Source organism: Cavia porcellus, unplaced genomic scaffold, assembly GCF_034190915.1.
Source record: "Cavia porcellus strain 051 isolate PalLab524CR breed Dunkin Hartley unplaced genomic scaffold, mCavPor4.1 scaffold_8, whole genome shotgun sequence".
NCBI classification, from domain to species: Eukaryota; Metazoa; Chordata; class Mammalia; order Rodentia; family Caviidae; genus Cavia; species Cavia porcellus.
Window position 1 is genome coordinate 40,086,760 of NW_026947491.1, and position 23,506 is coordinate 40,110,265.

The 23,506-nt window shown below is 38.7% G+C and overlaps 1 protein-coding gene across 1 annotated transcript; it reads right to left on the reverse strand.

Moving 5' to 3' along the window:
* Positions 1–3,013: 3,013 nt before the first annotated feature.
* Positions 3,014–3,967, reverse strand: LOC100720088 (olfactory receptor 8S1-like). The gene has a single exon (XM_003476070.1). It carries the CDS (start codon positions 3,965–3,967, stop codon positions 3,014–3,016), a length of 954 nt encoding a protein of 317 aa, XP_003476118.1.
* Positions 3,968–23,506: the final 19,539 nt, after the last annotated feature.

Below are 23,506 nucleotides of genomic sequence, written 5' to 3' on the forward strand. Positions count from 1 at the left end.
TTGCTAATGACAAAATGAGTGGTAACTAATATTGAGAAAGTTATGACAGGGCTAATTTCACAAATTCACTTGTTCCCTCCCTGTTCTTTAGTTTTGTCCCCCAAGAAGCTGGGCCTTTTAGGATGTGGCAGAGGTGATGTTTTGAGCCAGATTAGACCTCTTCAAAACAGCACAATATCAGCTCAAATCTGAATTAGGGAATGAGAGAAGTAAAACATAAACTGAGTTTTGAGTACATGATTTAAAATAGAATATACATTTATTAAACAAAGTGATATGAACTTTAAGAATTTTATGAAACAGATAATAGGGATTATATATCCTAGTTGAATGCAGTGACTGAAAAAGGAAATAAATCTGTTTTATGCTTTTAAACTACAAAGTTGAAACTTCTAAATTAATGGATTACATTGAAATCTTCATATATAAGAGGCATTAGAAGAAAACATTAATATGGGTGGCAAATTATTTTAATATCTTTTCTTTAAGATGTATGCTCTATTCCTATGACTCTAAAATTGGAAATAAAAATATTTCTAATTAGCACATGGTTTAATATATGGTATGTTTTACATATAAAAAGCAAAATTTATAATATTTAATGTATTAATTATATACATTCATTATTCTCATTGCTGCATAGAAGATACACTTTAACAGGAGGCGAACCAACGCTCCTGAGATCCAGCCCTGGTGGGACCCAGGCATTTATTTGCTCGCCTTCTTGGTAAATGCCTCTGGCAAGGGCCAGGAGGAGAACCATTGGTTCCTGTGAGCCTACTAGCATGTGGGCTGAACATCAAACACCCTTCCCCTTTCTCCTCCCTCTCATAGCTACTGGGGATAGCTGTCTCAGCATCTCTTGGGAGGATGACCATATGCAGTATAGCAAATATGGGGGATTTCCTTCCATCTTCTGTTTGAAGGCAAGGTTGTTTTCACTGTTTTGTTTTGTTTTGTTTTGTTTTGCTCTATTCAGTACTCTCAATTGGTTTTATAATGTTCTGGTTTTGGTCTGATTTTGCCATACCTAATTGACTGGAAAACTATTGTGAAGTTGACAAGATATACCATAGTACCTATTACTACCATCCCAGTATCCTATTGTGAAATTCTGTACCAATTTCACTGCATTGTCTCGATTGGCTTTGTTCTGTCTTGTGCTGTTGCTTTTTACTACTTTCAAAATAAAATTTTAAAAAAGAAAATACACTTTAAAATATATTCAACTCAGCAAAATTTCCAAAAAATATAAATTTTGTGAATCATATAATAAATACTGCATATTTCCTAAATCTACATTAAAATACATGAAAAAGAAATTACCCAAAAACCATTGTAGAGGTGATAAAATGGCTTCCTTCTACCTTCATGAGTTCTTTAACTGAACTATAAATTACTTTGATATAAGACAGATTACCGCAAGAGGAAAACAATATTAATTATGTACATATGCACTGGGGTTCCAAAAATATATTAGACTCACAGAAAGGCCAGAAGTTTGAAGCTTTATCTAGTATTTTGAACTTCAGAAGGCAAGGGAAGCTTGAGACTTTTTTGGCTAGTGGAGACAAATTGTAAAAGGGCTAAGGGAAAAAAATGACAGTGAAAAAAGGCTCTCTTGTTAGGCAAATAAAAGACTCAGGTGATAAAAGTAGTCATAAAATAGTTGTTTCTTGGTACAGATAACTTTACTATAAAAGTTTCTACTTTAATTTTAAATTTTTCTTATAAAATAATAGCTTTTCAGTCCTACTGCAGTGATCGAAGTTTGTTAAAACAACCATCTTGAAATAATCCATATGCCAAAGAGATGTATTTGGCATGATCTATTGTGACCTCTTGCAGTCATATTTTGGGATATGTCCTGAGATCCAGTGGTTGCAAACCATTGCATTTTCTAATGTGAAATGGAAAAAAGAACACTAAAAGGAGGTGAGTTTTCAGAGAGGGCTATTATTTCCTTCAGTCCCCATATCATCCAAATGATTCAACTGATGATTATGCCATTCAGAAAGTTTAGCACTTTTATCTGTCTGCACAAGCTCCTCAGTCAAAGCTATGAGTCTTCCACAGACTCCAGCTCTATAACTTTTCTTTTCCTAGGATCTGTTGTTTACACATACAAGAGAGAGAGAGACAGAGACAGAGAGAGAGAATCTTGCAGTGTTTTTTACATATTAAATTTCAAAAACAAGTCAATACCTATGTGTTTTTTACTTAGTACCAAAAAATTATGATCAGACAAAATTTTGAGTCAAGTTGGCAATCTGTTCCATTAATTAGCTTTGAGCAGGACTTAATCCTCCTTTTCCACTGTCACTCCACCCTCAAGTATCTTTGTACCTCTTAAGCTTTTCTATAGTATCTTTTGTTGCCAAATTGATATCTTTTGGAATTGTGCAACCAATAATAACACCAGACATCAGTGGAACAGTGAAGAAGATTTTATGTTTTGCCAAAAACTGGAGAAATGAGGGCTAAAAATAACAAATCAGCTTCTTAACCTATTGAGAATTAGGAGGTTATACATACAGAGTAAAACAAGCAAAGGGGAAGGATGAATTTATTCTTTTATTTTGTGCCAGGAGTCAAACTCAGGACCTGCTTGCAAGGCAGGTGCTGTGCTACTGAGCATTATCCCTAGTCCTGATGAATTTATAAAAGGGAGGAATATTTATTTAGGTAGAGGTTTTACAGAAATTTTGATACCACCCTTTTCAATACCACTCTTTCTGATTATTATCATAGCAATTGTCAACTGTTATGATGGGGGTAGGGTGTTACTTAACACACAGATGGAATTATAAGGAAGTTAGAAGTTACTCTTGCAGTAACCTAAATACCACCAGTTTTGATCACCTGAATAGGGACCCCTGTTCTATGGGCATCCTATCCTCAAACAAGATTAGGGTAAGGTTGAAATTTAGATAGGTCAAATAGACAGGCTAGCATTCTCAGAATTTATACCTGCCATTTTACCAGGTCTTTTAAAACATGTAGATTTCCTTAATTAATCATCTCTTGCCTGATATATATGTCGTTGTAAACATTTTTCCCATGTTCTTCTCACAGCTGACTTTACTTCTTTGTTTTTTAGGCTATAGATGAGGGGATTCACCAAGGGAGTGACCACGCCATATTGTATGGAGAAGATCAACTCAAGAAGTGAACCCGAGCTTGGAATGAGATAACGGAGGAAAGCAGAGCCATAGAAAAAACTCACTGCAGTGATATGAGACGAGCAGGTAGAGAAGGCTTTGCTTTTGCCTGTGGTAGACCTGATGCTCAAAATGGTGGAGACAATGTGGATGTAGGAGAAGAAGATCAGGAAGAATGTGCCAAAGCCATGCAGGAGTGTAGAGCAGACCATAACAGTCACATTGGTGGAGACATCAGAGCAGGACAAAGGAAAGAGGGAGGGCAGCTCACAGCTATAGTGTGGAATGGCGTGGGCTTCACAGAAGTTCATCGTTACAGCTGGAAGAACATTGATGATTGCATCCAGAAAACCCAGGCCCCATGAAACCCATACCAGACTCAAACACATTTGCTTGCTCATTATCTGATGATAGAGCAGTGGATGGCAGATGGCAGCATAGCGGTCATAGGCCATCATTGAAAGGAGAAAGGTTTCAGTCCCTGCGGTGACAAGCACAAAGAAGACCTGAGTCAGGCACCCTTCTATTGAGATGGTTTTCTTCTCAGACAGGAGGTTCTCTAGCATCTTGGGCACAGTGACTGAAGAAAAACAGAGATCCACAAATGATAGATTACTCAAGAAGAAGTACATGGGAGTGTGAATGAGGAAATCAGCCCTGATCACCAGCAACATGGTCAGGTTCCCCAGCACTGTCAGGAGGTAAATCATCAGGAACAACATAAACAACAGTGCCTGGATATGGGGGTCAGCAGACAGCCCAAGAAGAATAAATTCAGTGATGGTGCTGTGATTCCTCACGGCCATTTACAAAGGATGTTTCCTAGAAATGCATATAGAGTTAGAATGGAAGCTTCTCTTTCCTACACCCAATTGTAGAGATATGGTTTCCATTTACATATACACACTCTTACTTGGCTTTATTTAGGACAGACCTTCAAAAACTCACTGTATTTCCATGGACTCTTATTACACTTGAAAGATTGCAGAGGGAGTTTATTAATTTGCCCACACCTTTCCCATGACTCATTTATCTGATCCTCTTCAATGGAACAATGTTTTGTTAGCTTTATTAAGTGCATGATTTGCTTGACTTGATATGGCCTTATTTCATGTTTGTTCTGAATTTTTATATTCTCTCTTCATTTGTCTGTTTGTATCAGTAATCAAACTCAGGACCTTCTGCTTGCCAGGCAGGCGCTATGCCACTGAACTGTATCCTCACCCCAGTTTTTATATTATCTTTTCTATTTGGGTTTTTTTCTCTGTTCCTTATCTATTCTTCCATTTTTAAACATTTCTAAGATTTGAAACTGCCCAATTATATCTTTTATCTTTTTTATAAAACATCCATGTTCTGTATTTAAAATTTTTAATCATGAAATATTTTATTATTTAAAATTTTTAAATTTTTGTAAGTACATATTTTCAGTACATAATAATTACATCCATCATGAAGAGTTTGTACGTATAACACTTCTTGATTCTATTTTCTCAGGCTTTTTTACATGTACTTACATTAGCATGGAAGGGTAATTGAAAGATACAATAAAATTTTAAAAATCTTTATTGTAATAATATACGCATTGTCAAGAAGATTGGGATAGGTACGTTTGAAGAGAGGGGGATTAATGGCAATGTGCTTTTTATTGTAAAAAGTTTAAAAATTAAAAATTTGCAACAATTTTTATTATACTGCACTAATCAATTGATCACTGCAATTTCTGTCAAGTAACTCTCTATGCAGTGTGTTTAAAATACAACAAATGCTGCTGCCAAGTGGGAGAGCGGTTCACAAACACTATACTTTTGCCAATCTTGTTTACCAGCTCTGGCCCATACAACTCCATAACATCTGTGCTGCCAAAGCAAGCACAGCTGTGCAACTTTTGACCTTTTCCCAAAGTCAAAGTGACCATGAAAGGTAAATGTTTTGAATCCATTCAGGACATGGAGTCTGCCACCACCGCGCAAGTAAAGCCACTTACAGAAGACCTCCCAAACTTTTTCAGAAGGTGGCAAAAGAGGTGGAAAAAGTGTGTGCAAAGTGAGGAAAAGTATTTAGGAGGGATTAATGGCAATGTATCTTTTATTGTAATAAATGAAAAAAATAAATGTCCATTGTATTTTTCAATCACATCTTGTATGTGTATACTTTTTTTTCCTTCTAGATTTTATTACTCTTTTCTTGTAATCATTTTTTTCTTTAGAAATTGTCCTTTACTTTCAAGTTTCTTTTTTGGTTTCTGCTTTTCTTTTTTAAAACATTGTCTCTCTATGTAGTTCAGGATGGCTAAGAACTATGTAGCCCTGGCTGGACTCAAATGTGCAATGTTTCTCCTGTCTCAGAATTCCTAGTGCTAGGATTACACTTTTGCACCACAATGCCCAACTTTTATCTCCAGTTTGAAACTTCATCTAGAACCATTCACTTAGGTTTGAAAGCTCATGCCTTGCTTGGTAATGTCACAGTCTTTTGATCAATTTGAGTTCCTAGTGTCCCTGTATTTTTTAGTTTTGTCCTGATGCCAAGAGTCAGACACAGGAATCACAATGGTAAATCAGCCCATTTTCCAGGCCTTGTCTTTTCAAATATTTTCTTTATCATTAGGATTAAACACTCACAGGAACTCTCAGATGATGAGTCTCACTTAGAAACCAAATCCAGATTAATTTGTCCAGGAGGTTAATCTCCAGTCTAAAGTGACCCAAATTATCTCTGATTCAGCAAATGACAAGAGCAACTTTCTGGAGAAAATGTTTTGTGGTGTCTTTGTCACCTTCATCTTTGAATCTGAGAAGTCCTTTCAGCCCATGTTTTCCTTACTATCTTCATTAGCTACCTAACAGTCAGGGGCTGGGGATTTAGCTCAGCAGCATAAGCACCTGCCTTGCAAACAGGCAGTCGTAAGTTTGATCCCTGGTACTGGGGAAAAAAAAAGCTACCTAACAGTCACATAAAACAAAGATAATTAAATTTGATTATTCTTTTCTAAAATTTGAAAATTTCTTCAAATATTTGAATTTTTGGAATGAATGAGGCAGATAAGTGCTCCAGTCATTCTACATTTACTTGGAGGGCATAATTGGCCACACTGTCTATCTGTATTCTACTTCTGTACCTAAGACCATGCCAGTGTATGCAGGAGAAGTTGAAATGATGTTGCTTACGGACAACAAATCCTAAAAATTTTAGAATTGGGATGAGGGTCTATATGACTCAACAGGGTGGCAGGAGCCATTTTGACTATTGTGACCAAATTTGTTTGTAAAGAGTCCTGAAAGATATTTTTAGAAATGAGACACTGAGACACAGAAAGCTACATGACTTTTCCAAGGTCACAGATGATGTTAAACCTGAGATTTGAGCTCAGGCAGCTTGGTATATGACATTATCCAAGAGATGATATCTGGGGATAATTCCTTGGAGAAAGAGATATATGAGGATTGATTTTTAAAATTTATCACAGTGAAAAATATTTTCATTAATATTCTTCAAAATATATCTCTTCGTATCAAAATATATCTCCCTCACATTCTTACTACCTTCTGAAGCATTTATAAAAGTCCTTTTTCATGCATGTCTTTAATTGCATTGATTTGTCTGCCTTGATGTTCTCTATGAATTCAAAACATTTACTTTTCTTGATCAATTTAACTTTGGGGAACAGACAGAAGTCACACAGTGCCAGCCCTAGTGATTAAAGTGGATGAGACACACCTTTGTGTTTTTATGGTCCTGTCTTTCATTGTATGGTACTCAGCATAACATTCACTATAATTTCATAAAAACTTGTAAGCCTCACATATATTAAATTTAATAATGTTAAATAATTTCACAAACTCTTGTATTGACAGGTCTTTGGATATAGAAAGAGAGGGGTATCCATTGTTTAATTACAGTATTAGATATGAGACTGTCTGTTCAAATGTGAGTGGGATGGGGTGAAGCGGAACGGGGTAGGGTAAGTTTAGATCCCTAACATAAAGTGGGATAAAGACTCTGATGTGTTAATAACACTTGAACTGCAGAAAATGGTTAAAAATAGGAGATATGTCAACAAAAATGTTTTGCATTTAGATATTCCCTTGTAATCTTTAAGATTCCTGTCTATGTGTTTCATACTATCAGTATTTGTTAGGGACAAGGAGAATTAATAGTGACAATAAAATGAACTTATTTAATATATGTTCTATGACATCCTAAAAGAAGAGTATTTTCTTGATGTTAACACTATTCTACCTTTTTTGCCCTGCTCTGGTGTATGCTGTACTGTGAACTATTCACTCCACTGGACTCTTTCCCTCACTCTTGTTTATTCTCCGATTCGCTCTTCTCAGATTTCATTGCTCTGCCAGAGCCTAGACCACTGCAGTTTGAACCCAGAAGGCAAGAAACTCCTGAGCCCACTACTTTGAGGCTAGAGAGATCTTCCCACATAGATTCTTAGAGTAAGAAAACACAAAGATCTCACTGTATAAAGAATCTGATTCACAGGCCAGATAGTTCAGTGTTCCACAGACGTAAACTAAATGAGAAGACAAGAAAACAAGGATGGAAGAAGAAGAGAACGAGAGAGAGAGAGAGAGAGACTTCAGAGCAGTCATAGCAGACATTAGTCCACTATGGACTTTTATGTCTCAGAAGATTCCCAGTGTTCTGGTCTTTTCACAGTGGGATCTTATCTTGAGTAGGATAGTCTCTATGTTCATGAGAAACAGTATTTTTTCAGTTCTGTTACAGGAATGGTGAGCAATATTTTTTTCACTTTGGAAGTCACAGTCAGAGTTGAAAACATTACCTGAAATCTGCATGCTTTTGATGGAAGCAGTTTCAAGAACGCCTCCTCCCAACTCTGGCTTGGTCCTGCGTGTCTCTCCAACTGGTTACATGGAATGATCCTCAAATCCTCAACAAGAGGTATAAAGATCTTCTCTCCAATAGTCATACGAAGTCATGGAGTAATTGTTTTACTTAATTACGCTTCCAATATTGAATATTGTTGTATGGAAATATATGAAGTGAGTGGTTCTCACACATGATCCTCCAGAAAGGTATAGATAGATTAGACACTCATTAATTGGCCAAACAAACCTGGCAGCTCAGGAAATAGAGGAGCCAGTGTCCTCAATTCCCTGGGGTTATAACCTGAACCCTAATCTGTGACTTATTAAATAGTTAAAATATGTAGGAGCCTCAGGTGATTCCACTAATTATGGTCTTATAGAACTTCTGTTTTGAAACTATGAGCTATGACTAAGGCTCTTGGGATATGTGGCAGGCTCTGAGGAAGGTAAGGTTAGTGACCTCCTCCTGGCATAATTTTATTTAGAGAATCTGTTCTGTGTACTGAATTTCAACTGACTTTCAAAATATTTTGACTTGTGTACTTGAGTCTGAATATTTAGAAAATTAATGGAAATAAAATATTAGGAGAATTTTAGGGAAATGGCTGAATGGGCAGAGGCAAATATATCAATCTAATCCCCTAACCAAACTGAAACATATTCATGGAAATTTGTAATTATCCCTTGCTGTTCTTAATTATGATTAGTATGGCCTTGAGGACATATGCCAGATTTAAGTGGGTTTGACATGCATTGAAGAATGGTACATTGTGTGGAAAATCTCTTACAGTTTTAATTGAGAATAACACCATCATAGTAAAAGCCAATAATTAGTGATTATTTACAAAATATGATCAAAACATAAAGCAAATTTTTAAAAATATTATGATGAGACGCATTGCCATTTGTTTTCCTGAAAATACTCACTTGAGCATACTTATTCCATTGTTTTTGCCATGTTCTGAAGCAGTTCTGGATGCCCTCAATTTGAGTGCCTTTAGAGTGCTGTAGTGGTTGTCTCCATGTCCTGAACTGATCCAGAAAATATACTTTCATTTTAATTTTGGGAAACAGTCAGAAGTTACATGGAACAAGATGCCAGGAATACAGTAATGAGCATACACAAAAATCGTTTAATGAGCTTGCATTTTTATAGGTTATATTCAGCAGTAGCATTCATCATATTTTTTATCATACTTCATAAATACAAGTGCCTTACAACTGCTTTAGAAAGTGTCAAGAACAATAGGATAAAGGGTAAAGCGTTTGCTATCTGCTATTGAGCAATACATTATTGTGTGGTTTTCATGTACAACTTTTGTTATATTGACAAAATTCATGCCCAAATCCAGTTCAAAGACAGAAATCATAAATATCAAAGAGTCCCAGGCTAAAGCGTGCATGGGTTGAAACCCAAAACACAAGGAAGTCTTGGAATATCGCTCTCAGGTAGTAAAACCTCCTGCTCTGCATCTCAAATCACCGGAGGACATATGGGAGGTCCAAGCAGTCTAAGTGGGCCACACCCAGCTCACTCCAATCGTCTGGCAGGGGCCGGAATTGAGTCCTAGGCCCAGAGCATGCAAGGGTTAAAACTCAGAACACAGGGAAGCCTTGGAACTACACTCATAGATGGTAAGACCATGCCCTAAATCAATGCCTCAAATCACCCGAGAATCCACCAGAAGTCCAAGCCAGCCTAACTGGGCCACACCCAGCGAGCTCCAAGCAGTCTCAGGCCCAAAGCATGTGCACGTTGACATGCAGCATGCAGGGAAGCCTTGGACCATCGCTCCCATGCAGTAAGATCACAACCGACATCTGAAATCACAGGAGGTCACATGGGAGTCCCAGCAGGCCTAACTGGTCCATGCCCAGTAAACTTCAAGTGGCTAGAGGTTGCCTGCTGTCTTCCCAGGGAGCCAGAAATGAACCATGTGATTGTCAGAAATGAGGAAGCCTTGAAACATTGCTCAAAACTCAGAAATCTAGGAGAATGAAAAAACAAAAGAGCAAAATGCAATCTCAAACTTCCAGCCAAACCCAAGCAAGTGTAGGACACATGGACACAGAAGATAATATAAGCCATACACCTGAAATGCCTGAAATGATATCTACTGAAGTAAAGAAACAACTCAGGGGAGCTATAAAAGCAATCAAATCAGAAAGAATCTCCTAAGTAAAAGAAGACATGACAAATGTAGTGAAAGAAATGCTGAACACATCTAAAGAAGACATAGTTTAAAACTAAGGAACAATGCAAAAGATGGAAACTTTGAATGAAGAATATAAGAAACAAACAGAATGCATGAAGCAGATTCAAAGAGATAAACAGGAAATCAAAAATTCCATCAAAAGTTGGCAAAACCACCTCAACAAATGTGAAGAGAGAATTTCAGACCTTGAAGACAAAATTGCAGCTAGTGAACAGGAAAGCAAAGATCTTTTAAAAATAACAAGGAATCAGAAAATAACAATTCAACAGCTGCAAGATGATGTAAAGAAAAACAACATAAGATTGATAGGTGTGAATGAAAAGGAAGGTGACAACACAAACAATATCAAGAGGCTATTCACAGAAGTGATAGCTGAAAATTTCCCAAACATGAGAATGGAAACTGACATCAGGATCAGTGAAGCATATAGAACTCCAAATAGCCATAAGCAAAATAAAACTACACCCAGACATATAATAATCACCATCCCAAAAATCCAATATAAGAATAGAATACTAAATTCTGCTACAGAGAAGAGATAGATCACCTATAAAGGAAAACCTATCAGAATCACAGCAGACTTCTCAGCACAGACAATGAAGTCAAGAAGAGCATGGAGCAAAGTATTAAAGGAAAATGATTTTCAACCTAGACTGATGTAGCCTAAAAAACTGTCCTTCAAAATGGATGGAGAAATAAGATATTTCCATGACAAAGAACAGCTGAAGAACTTCATGATCACCAAACCAACTCTGCAAAGAATACTGAAAGACATTCTAGACAGACATAGGAAAAAAAACACCACTAAGCAAGGCAAACAATTAAAAAGAGCAGAAAGGTAAAAAATCAACAGCAGAAAGATAACATGTCAAAAGTAAGCCAACACATATTAGTTATAACCATTAATGTAAATGGCCTCAATTCACCAATTTAAAGAAACAGACTGACAAGAATGGATCAAGAAACAGCATCCAACCCATATGCTGTATACAGGAAACCCATGTAACCCAAAAGGAAACTAATAGTCTGAAAGTCAAAGCTTAGAAAACAATACTCCATGCAACAGGATCCCCCAAAAAAGCAGGGGCAGTTATTCTATTTGCAGACAATGTGAACTTCAAACCAAGAATGATCCAAAGAGATAAGGAAGGTCACAACATACGAGTTAGGGGAAAACATCAAGAGGAAGAGATAACAAACTTAAATATATATGCACCAAATTTTGGAGGACACAGTTATAATAAACAAATATTAACAGGAATAAAAAATCAAATAAGCAACAACACAATTATAGTAGGAGACCTTAACATGCCATTGACACGAAGAGACAGATCAACCAGACAGAAAATCAACAAAGAAATAACAAAACTGAATCACTCCTATGAACAAATGGGCAAGTAGATGTATACAGAGTATTCCACCCAACAACATCAGAATAAACACTCTTAGCAGCACATGGAACCTTCTATAAAGTAGACCATATACTCACCCACAAAACATGCTTAAGAAAATGCAAAAAAACTGAAATTATCCTGTGCATGTTATCAGATCATAGTGCCTTAACTAGAAATTAATGACAAAAGAAACTGCAAAAGCCCCACAAATACATGGAAATTGAATGATATACTCCTGAATAATCAGTGGGTCATAGAGGAAATTAAAGAAGAAATTAAACAATAACTACAAGCAAATGAAAATACAAACACAATTTACCAGAATCTGTGGGATGCAATGAAAGCAGGTCTCAGTGGAAAATTTATTGCAGTGAAGTCCTACATCAGGAAAACAGAATGAACACAAATAAACAACTTGGTGCTACACATCAAATATCTAGAAAAAGAAGAGCAAGTCAAGCCCAAAGCCAAAAGAAGGCAAGGAACTTATAAAGCTCAGAGCAGCAATCAATGCAATAGAGACTAAGAAAACAATACCAAGAATCAATGAAGCAAAGAGTTGATTCTTTGAAAGAATACATCAAATTGACAAGCCTCTAGCCACCCTTATATTAAAAAGAAAGAACTCAGATTCATACAATAAAGATGAAAAGGGTGAAAGCACTACAAACCCTGTGAAAATACAGAAGATGATCATCACATATTTCAAAAACCTCTACTCTCATAAGCTCAACAACACAGAAGAAATGCTCAGATTCCTACAAACATATGAATTACCAAAGCTGGGTCAAGAAGATACAAACCTGCAGAATAAGTCAATTTCAATTAATAAAATTGAAAATGTAATTAAATCCCTACCAACAAAGAAAAACCCAGGTCCAGATAGATTCACTGCAGAATGCTACAAGAAATTCAAAGAACACTTAATACTTACCCTCTTCAAACTCTTCAATGAAATTGAAGGGGAAATAATTCTTCCTAAGTCATTTCTGGAAGCAAACATTATCCTAATACCAAAACCTGAGAAAGACCCAACCAAAAAGAGGACTACAGTCTCCTTAATGAACACAGATGCAAAAATTTTCCATAAAATTTTGACAAACAAAATGCAGCAAATCATCAAGATTATACACCATGACCAAGTGGGATTCATCCCAGGAATAAAGGGGTGGTTCAACATAAGCAAATAATAAATGCAATCCACCATATCAATAGAGCCAAAAATAAGAACCACATGATCATTTCTATAGGTGCAGAAAAAGCTTTTGATAAGGTCCAATACTTAGTCATGATAAAAAAATCTTATAGAAAACTGGAATAGATGGTCTTTACCTCAATATTGTAAAAGCCATCTATGAAAAAACAACAGCTGGCATCATACTAAATGGCCAAAAGCTGAAAGCCTTTACCCTAACATCAGGAACAAGACAAGGATGTCCATTATCACCACTCCTATTCAATATAGTGCTGGAAATACTAGCCAGAGCAATTACACAAGTGAGAGAAATAAAAGGAGTAAGGATAGGAAAAGCAGGAGTTAAATTATCATTATTTGCAGATGATATCATACTCTACAAAGAAGACCCCCAAAACTCCATTAAAAGACTCCTAGGTATAATAAATAAACTCAATAATACAGCTGGTACAAAGTCAGCACTCAAAAATCAATAGCATTCCTATACACTAACAATAAAACCACTGAGAGAGAAATAAAAGAGGCCACACCCTTTACAGTAGCATCCAAAGAATGAAATACTTAGGAATTAATCTAACAGAAGAAGCAATAGATCTATTCAGGAAAAATGATAATACCCTAGAAAAAGAAATCGAAGAGGACCTCAGAAAATGGAAAGACATGCCTTGTTCATGGATAGGAAGAACAAACATTGTGAAAGTGGCCATTCTTCCAAAATTGTTATACAGATGTAATGCAATCCCCATCAAAATACCACTAGCATACATCACAGATCTAAAGAAATCACTTCTAAAATTCATCTGGAATCATAGGAGACCCAGAATAGAAAAGACACTTGGAAGCAACAAAGGCAAGGCAGGACACATCACAATCCTTGACTTGAAGTTATACTATAAAGCCACAGTAATAAAATCAGCATGGTCCTGGAATAAAAACAGACCTGAAGACCAGTGGAATAGATTAGAAGATAAAACTGCAACTACAAACATACTCAGCCACCCTATCTTTGATAAAGGGGCCAAACATTTCCACTGGAAGAAAGATAGTCTCTTCAATAAATGGTGTTGGAAAAATTGGCTCTCCATAGGCCAAAAACTAAAACTAGACCCATGCCTATCACCATATACTAAACTGAAGTCTGAATGGATAAAAGATCTAGATATTAAAACAGAAACACTAAATATGTTGGAAGACAAAGTAGGTAGAAATCTTGAAGACATAGAGGGAAGTAGAGAATTCATAAACAAAAGTCAAACTGCACATGAAATACTTTACAGAATCAACAACCAAGATCACATCCTATTAAAGAGTTTTGTATATTGAATGAAATCTCCTGCATAGTGAAAAGAAAACCCACAATTTGAGAAAGAATCTTAGTGAACAGTCCCTCAGACAAAGAACTTGGGTCTAGAATATATAAAGAGTTTTTTAAAAATCAGACACCCGAAATTCAAAGACCCATTCCAAAAATGGGCATTTGAGATGTATACACAGTTCTCAGATGAAGAAATACAAATAACAAATAAATACATGAAAAAGTGTTCAGCATCATTGGTCATTAGAGAAATGCAAATTAAAACAACACTGAGGTTCCATCTCACTCCAGGAAGAATAGCCAGGATAAAGAAAACTACCAACAACAAATGCTGGAGAGGCTATGGGGAAAAAGGAACTCCTCTGCACTGTTGGTAGGAGTGTAGACTGGTACAATCACTATGGAGATCAGTCTGGAGATTCCTCAAAAAGCTGGGATTGGAAGTCCCATTTGACCCTTCAATCCCACTTCTAGGCATTTCCCAGAAGAACTGAAAACAGGATACCACAGTGATATATGTGCACAATTTATAATAGCCAGATCTTGGAAACAACCTAAATGCCCATTAACTGAGGAATGGTTTAAAAAGTTGTATTTTTATACAATGGAGTACGACTCTGCTATAAAGAATGATCACATTGATATATTTATAAGTGAATGTATGCAACTCGAGACCATACTCATAAGTGAAGTAAATAAAACTCACATGTGTAAATACCATGTAGTCTCCCTAATGTAAGATATGGTAAGAATACATAAGATACAAAAAAACTCATTAATTTCAGGGAAAGGATAAGAATCTTCTTTAAGGGAAAAAAATAATCTATCAGGGAAAATGAGGAAAAAGAAAAGGGAAGGGAAAAGGAAAATGTCTAAAATTATATAAATACACTTAGGATAGCTAACATGAGTGTGCTACAAACTCTGTAAGTTCTTGGAACAAAATAGTTAACATTCACAAGATTAGAACAAATGTGCCTATTATTGTATTGTGACCTGGGGAACTCTTGCAGATCATTATGTAAAATGACAACTCTAGGTATGCTCATACCACCTTGTTTTGAAGGTCTATATTATCAGTGTTCTGGGCTCTTTGCTACTGTTGTTGATATGTCTTTTTCATTTTGAGTTCTTCTAGGAATTTGTTTCATTTTGTCTTGTTTTGTTTTGTTTTTCTCTCTTGTGGGAAGCCGCCTATGATGGCGCCCATTTCCTGCTTCCGGGTTCTTCCCGGCCTGAACAAGCCCGCCAAATTGTCATATCTGCCCAGTTACCCGTGACGCTAGCCTATCAGCTTGTTAGGCGCGCTTCTCTGTGATTGGATACTGCTTCCCCTTATAAGAGGTTGTTCCTGCCCCCAACGGCGGAAGAGGAACCAACGTTGAGGGTGGCGGACCTTGTTAGGTCCAGTTCGCTGTACATAATAAAGTTTGAGAGCTGATCCTGCTCGAGTTTGGCCTCCTGTCTTCCGCGGCTCCGGTCATCTGGTGGCCCCCGTACGGGAATAAAAGACTCAGCGACGTGCCTCTTCGGCCGGGAGGTGCGATTGCTGTCGCCTGCGGTACGACGGAGGACCTGGCCCAATAACAATGGAAGGCCGCGAGCACCTCTTCTCTTCACCCTGATCAGCTACGTGAGATACAGCGGTTCCCGGGACAGGTGAGTACTGGGTCACCTGGGTTGGGTGGACGCACCTAACAGATTTTGAGCGCCACATGAGTGGACGCCGGTTTTTTTTTTCTTTTCTTTTCCCTTTGCATCTGTTTTGCTTTCGCTTCGCTAATACAGCCCGACAGGCTTTTGAGCTCGATCGGAATGCTCAGAGGAGCCCGGAGCCACTGCCGATTGTGGGTCTCCGGAGGACCCTCAGGGCTCTAATTCTGATTCGGATTCGGAAGGCTCAGAAGAGGAGGTCGTCTTTGCTAAGCATGACCCTCCTACACCGTTAAAAGAGGAACTTAGGGCTCGGGAAGATAAAAAGGGGAACCAAACACCACCCTGCCCGAGCTACTCCGCCTTACGGGAAGAGCTTAAGCCCTTCCGCCCTTTGGCAAGTTCGCGACCCACGATCACCCCCTTCAGGGCGCCAGGCCCCACTGCACCGCCGTGGCCGGAAGAGGAGTTGCTCCCTGGGCTGCCACCACAACCTATGGCACCGCCCTGGTTAGAGGGAGAGCTACTTCCTGGGTTGCCTTCTGCGCCCCCATCTGGGGAGGGAGGAGGACGTTCCTTCCACCAGAGGGTATGGTCGCAGCTTCCCTTTGAGTGTTCCGGTCTCCATGCATTCCCGGTACAAGTAGGAGGCAGGGGAGGAGGAGGATATTATGAGCCCTTAGAAATTAAACAACTTAAAACTATCAAGGACGCAGTTTCAGCTTATGGGCCCAATGCGCCATTTACCATGGCGCTTTTAGAGGCATTGGCAGGTTTACTTTTAACTCCTGGAGATTGGACCCAGCTGGCACGCGCCTGCCTCTCCCCCGGACAATATTTAGATTGGAAGTCCTGGAATGAGGAATTCTGTGTAGAGCAGGCGGCAGCCAACAGGGAAAATAACCAGAGAGAGTGGAACAGGGATATGCTATTAGGGCGAGGAGCCTTTGAGGAAGATCAAACTCAATACCCTCGCCAGGTTTATGAACAAATTAGCCGCTGTGGCCTCCAGGCCTGGAGACGGCTGGCTGGAAAGGGAGAACATACGGGTCACCTTACAAAAATTATACAAGGGCAGGGAGAGCCATTTTCAGACTTTGTGGCCCGCATGCTTGAGGCCGCTAACAGGATTTTTCCAGATGCTGAGGCGGCTCACTCTCTCATAAAACAATTGATTTTTGAACAGTGCACTAAGGAGTGCCGTGATGTCCTAAGAACTAACAAAAATAGGTCCTTAGAAGAGTGGACACGCCTGTGCCGTGAATTGGGTGGCCACGGCCTAACGCCCAAAGGAAGAATATCATTGGCACTCTTTACCATAAATTTTTTACAAACTAATCACCCCTGTCCGCACAAATTTGACCAACACTGTTAAAATCATTCCCCTGCCATGGAGCACAATAACCCGTCCCCGGCCGACAAAGGGCTGGTGAGATGGAAAGATGTCCTTACAGGACAATGGATGGGCCCGGATCCAGTGATTAGCTGGACCCGAGGTGCGGTTTGTGTCTTCCCACAGGAACCAGGCTGCGAACCGCTGTGGGTCCCGGAAAGATTGACGCGAGCAGTAAACTCCCCACCAGTTCCTGATAAAGCACAGGAGGATAAGCCCGCGGACACAAGTCAACTCGACCCTTCTGGGACCGACGCTCAGCGCCCGAGACCATCTACAAACTAAAATGTCTGGTTTGGAGTTTTTTTTTTATTCTGTGGGTTCCTATTAATCACCCCTGTGATATGCTCAGATTCCACAGAACCACCACAATATCTTTGGGGTCCTTGGCACCACCCACCTACATTGGCACCTTTTTCGGCGGCCTCACCCGCCTCACCCAGGGTTTACACCATCAATCAAACAGTCCTTGATTATGCTAATTGCCATGGCTATCCTAGTAGGGCTTGTGGTTATTAAATGCTTGTTAGATCGCCTCATACAAACTCAGCAGCAGGTTAAGATCACAGCCATGGCAGCCATGCAAATGGCAGCAGGTGGCCCATCAGGCCAGCAGGCCGCCGCATATCTCCTTCACATTGCGGAACATCAGCTATAAGAGCTGAGTGGGCAAGCCAATGACGGGTAAGACAGGAAAAGCCCTCCCGGTCAACCTAAGACAGGCTCCACTCAGATATACATGGCTTATAAGGCCAGGGGTCCCTCCCGGAGTCAAATTATTGGCATTGAGATGCGAGACCAAGGGTACTGCAGTGCCATCTGCCCCAAAGGTTGGGGGGAAGGCAGGAATGAATGTCTATATGCATCCAGGTTCGGTTCACAAAAGCCTGGCCCTGCGAAAAAATGAACCACTCACCTTGAGCATGGTCCTGGCGCAAGGATATGCACAAAACAGGGTGATGCACAGCAGGGTATAGACCTCTACATTCTCTCATGCCTCGGCCTACAAGGTAGGCCCACTCCTAGGTGTCTAACAGCAACAAGGTCATAGACACCTTGGAGGGACCCACAGACCATCCTATTTTAATAAATAAAAAAGGGGGAGATGTGGGAAGTCGCCTATGATGGCGCCCATTTCCTGCTTCCGGGTTCTTCCCGGCCTGAACAAGCCCGCCAAATTGTCATATCTGCCCAGTTACCCGTGACGCTAGCCTATCAGCTTGTTAGGCGCGCTTCTCTGTGATTGGATACTGCTTCCCCTTATAAGAGGTTGTTCCTGCCCCCAACGGCGGAAGAGGAACCAACGTTGAGGGTGGCGGACCTTGTTAGGTCCGGTTCGCTGTACGTAATAAAGTTTGAGAGCTGATCCTGCTCGAGTTTGGCCTCCTGTCTTCCGCGGCTCCGGTCACTCTCTAATACAGAAAGGATAGTATACATGCAGAGATTCATGCATGCATAGAACCTATAAACAGTTTACGAGAACTGATCATCTAACACGTGATGAAATGAACAAATAATTTGAAGAAAAACAGAGATTACAGTACCCAGTGCTGATCCCATAGTGTCATGATGTGAAATCCAGCAACAGTATTATTCTTTGTTCAGAGTGATATTAGCCTGTTTGAGTTGTTCAATCTCAACATAATCGAAGATGTGGATAACTGCATGTATGTTTAAATGTATAGAATTGATAACCATATTTCTAAGTTTTTGTTGGATAGTTGAACAGAACTGGATGCAGTCTCACTGTTTGAATCCCCACTTTATATGCTCCACTATAGTATCTTGAATACCTATTTGTAAGAGGACAATCTGTAATCATCAACTAGTGATTTCTGTTTATTTTTTTCTTTGAAAGCATGTACTATTTCTACCCGTTTTCTGCTTTGTTTAGTCTTTCTTTTAAACCTCTAAAATAAGTGTAAATGTCATGTACAGCAAATAAGTACTAATAAAATAAATTCAAAACGTAAAATGAAGTAATATTTGTTCTTTTATAGTTTTGGAAGGTTTGGCTGTAATTGTGTGATCTTTTCTAGGTCTAATTCATCAATGAAGTGATCTAATCCTAGATTTTTTAGTGCATATTTTTGCTAACCTCTTCAAGTTTATTTGTTATAACTGTTCAGATTTTGTAATTTCTTCTTGAGCCAAGTTTGTGTGTATATAGGCAATTATATAATTTATACGTTATTTGTTGATGCATATTTGTTCAACAAACTCTCCCCAATTTTAAACTTTCTGTAATGTGGTAAAGCATTATATTAGAGCTATTTTTTTCTTATGTAGTTTAGCTCAAGTTGCCAATTTTGTTGATCTTTTCTTTTTTTTTTTTTATTTTAAAGGGAATAAATCTAAGCAAAATAAGACAGAATAAAGTTAATCAAAACAAGCCAGAGTAAGTGACACAGGACTTCAAAACAATTGGAAATCAACAATGGTTACTGGCACACTATCCCCAGAGCCCAGCCTATTTGGGACTCGTGCACCATCTGGGTGCAGAGTAAGGGCTGGGCAGATCTGGGGCACCTGCATCCGCCTCCCTGTGTGTCTGGAGGAATGTGGATTTCTCAGCAAGCAGGCGAGCATCACCAGTTCCAGAGGCCACACGGCCTGCAGTAAGTGCCCAGTGCACTCTGCCCCAAGCCGAGACTGTTCAGGACCCTCCAGGATTCCGGGTGCAGTGAAGTGGTTAAGTGGGTCTGAGGTACCTACATCTGCCTCCCCATTCTGGCTGCACTTGGAGAACTGTGGAGTTTCCAGCAAGCAGGCAGGCACACACTATCCCCGGAGCCCAGCCTATTTGGGACTCTCTCACCTTCTGGGTGCAGAGTAAGGGCTGGGCGGATCTGGGCTGCCTGCATCCGTCTCCCCATGTGTCTGGAGGACTGTGGATTTCAAAGCAAGCAGGCGAGCATAACTAGTTACAGAGATCCCGAGGCCTGCGGTAAGTGCCCAGTGCACTCTGCCCCAAGCCCAGACTGTTCGGGAACCTGGAGCCTTCCAGGTGCAGTGAAGTGGCTAAGTGGTCTGAGGTGCCTACATCCGCCTCCCCATTCCGGCTGAGCTCAGAGAAGTGTGGAGTTTCTAGCAAGCAGGCTGGCGCACAGTGTCCTTGGAGCCCAGCTTATCTGGAACTACAGAGTTCTAAGCAAGCAGAAGATGGCCACTGGTTCCCGAGGCCCAGCGGCATGGGGGAACTGGGTGCCAGAGTCCCAGTAGCTGCAAACATAGAAGTGGATTTCCAACAGACCCTGAGGAAGCTTTTGAATAACACTTGAAACACAGAAATATAGGAAAATGACAAAAACAAAGACCAAATTACAACCTCAAACCTCTAGCCCATCTCAATAAACCCTAGGAGTGATATATATATATATAGAAGAATATATATGCCATACACCTCAAATATCAGACATAATAGCTACTGAAATAAACAAGCAACTCCAGGAAGCTTTAAAGGAATTCAAACTAGAAATAATCTCCCAGGTAAAAGAAGAAATGAAAGAGATTCTGAATATATCTAAAGAAAACACAGTTTAAAAATTGGAGGAACTAAACAAAAAGATAGAATCCCTAGATGAGCAATGTAAGAAACAAACAGAATAAAGCAGATGCACAGAGATATACAGAAAATCAGAAGCTCCACTGACAGCTGTAAAAACTGCCTCAATGAAAGTGAAGATAGAATTTCAGACCTTGAAGACAGGATTGCAGCTAGTGAACAGGAAAGGAAAGATCTTTTAAAAATAACAAGGAATCAGGAAATAACAATTCAACAACTGCAAGATGATGCAAAAAACAACATAAGATTGATAGGAATTAATGAAAAAGAAGGGGACAACATAAAGTATGTCAAGAGGATACTTAGAGAAGTAATAGCTGAAAATTTCCCAAGCATGAGATCAGAAACCAACATCAGCTTCAGTGAAGCCTACAGAACTCCAAATGGTCATAACTAAAATAAAAGTACACCCAGACATATAATAATCACCACCCCAAAAATCCAACACAATAATAGATTATTAAAAGCTGTCAGAGAGAAAAGACAGATCACTGATAAAGGAAAACCTATCAGAATCACAGCAGACTTCGCAGCACAAACAATAAAGTCAAGAAGAGCATGGAGTAAAGTATTCCAGATCCTAAAGCAAAATGATTTCCAACCTAGACTGATGTACCCTGCAAAACTATCATTCAAAATTGATGGTGAAATACGATACTTCCATGACAAAGAACAGCTGAAGAACTTCATGAACACCAAGCCAACCCTGCAAAAAATATTGAGAGACAGTTTAGATACACAAAGGAAAAAACCACTAATCAAAGCAGATAATTAAACAGAAGAGAAAGATAAAGATGCAACAGCAGAGAGATAACATGTCAAGAATAAACCAGCATATAACAGTTATAATCATTAATGAAAATGGTCTCAGTGCACCAATCAAAAGAAACAGACTATGACAATGGATCAAGAAACAAAATCCAACCATATGTTGTATACAGGAAACTCATCTAACCCAGAAGGATACTCACAGACTGAAAGTCAAAGGATGGAAAACAATACGTCACACAACAGGAATCCAAAAAAAAAAAGCAGGAGTAGCCATTCTGTTTGCAGACAACATGAACTTTAAACCAACAATGATCAGAAAGGACAAAGAAGGTCACTATATACTAACTGGGGAAACCTCTAAGAGGAAGAGATAACTATCTTAAATATATATGCACCAAACTCCAGAGCACCCAGTTACATAAAACAACTATTAACAAAAATGAAAACTCAAATTATCAGTAACACAATTGTAACGGGAGACCTTAACACGCCATTGACACCAAGGGACAGATCAACCAGACAGAAAATGAGCAAAGAAATAACAGAACTGAATCACACCTGTAAACAAATGGACTTGATAGAAATATACAGAATGTTCCACCCAACAAAATCAGAATACACATTCTTCTCAGCAATACATGGCTCATTCTCTAAAATAGACCATATATTAGCTCACAGAACATACTTAAACAAATGCAAAAGACTTGAAATCATCCCTTGCATGTTATCAGATCATAGCGCTTTGAAATTAGAAATTAATGATAAAAGATACTGCAAAAATCTCACAAACACATGGAAACTGAAAAACACACTATTGAGTAATCAGTGGGTCACAGAGGAAATTAAAGAAGAAATTAAACTATGCCTACAAGAAAATGAAAATACAGATACAACTTACCAGAATCTGTGGGATGCAATGAAAGCCGTCCTCAGAGGAAAATTTGTTGCACTGAGTTCCCACATCAGGAAAACAGAACAAATACAAATAAATAACCTGATGCTATATCTCAAACAGCTAGAAAAAGAAGAGCAAGTCAAGCCCAAAGCCAAAAGAAGGGAGGAAATTATAAAAATCAGAGCAGAAATCAACGCAATAGAGACTAAGAAAACAATCCAAAGAATCAACGAATCAAAAGTTGGTTCTTTGAAAGAATAAATAAAATCGATAAGCCCCTAGCCAACCTTATTTTAAAAAGGGAAGAAAAAGCTCAAATTCAAGAAATAAGAAATAACAAAGGTAAAATCACTACAGACTGTACAGAAATACAGAAGATCATCAACACCTATTTCTAAAACCTCTATTCTCAAAGGTTTGATAACACAGAAGAAATAGAAAGATTCCTAGAAACATATGAAGTACCAAAGCTAGATCAAGAGGATGTAAAACTGCTGAATAACCCAATCTCTATTAATGAAATTGAAAATGTAATTAAATCATTACCTACAAAGAAGAGCCCAGGCCCAGATGGATTCACTGCAGAATTCTACAAGAAATACAAAGAAGACCTAATGCTGACACTCCTCAAACTATTCAATGAAATTGAAAGGGAAGCAATCCTTCCTAAGTCATTCCTGGAAGAGAATATTACTCTAGTACCAAAATTTGAGAAAGACCCAACTAAAAAAGAGAACCAAACTATAGACCAATCTCCCTAATGAACACAGATGCAAAAATCCTCAATAAAATATTGGCAAATAGGATCCAGCAAATCATCAAGAAGATTATACACCATGACCAAGTGGGATTCATCCCAGGAATGCAGGGATGGTTCAACATATGTAAATCAATAAATGTAATCTACCATATCAATAAAGCCAAAAGTAAGAATCACATGATCATTTCTATAGATGCAGAAAAAGCCTTTGATAAGGTCCAACATTCATTCATGATAAGAACTTTACAGAAAATTGGAATAAATGGTCTTTACCTCAAATATTGATATAAAGGTCATTTATGACAAACCATCGGCCAGCATCATACTAAATGGCCAAAAAT

Excerpts from the sequence above, each read along its gene's own strand:
- LOC100720088 (XM_003476070.1), bottom strand. The coding sequence starts at position 3,967 with ATGGCCGTGAGGAATCACAGCACCATCACTGAATTTATTCTTCTTGGG.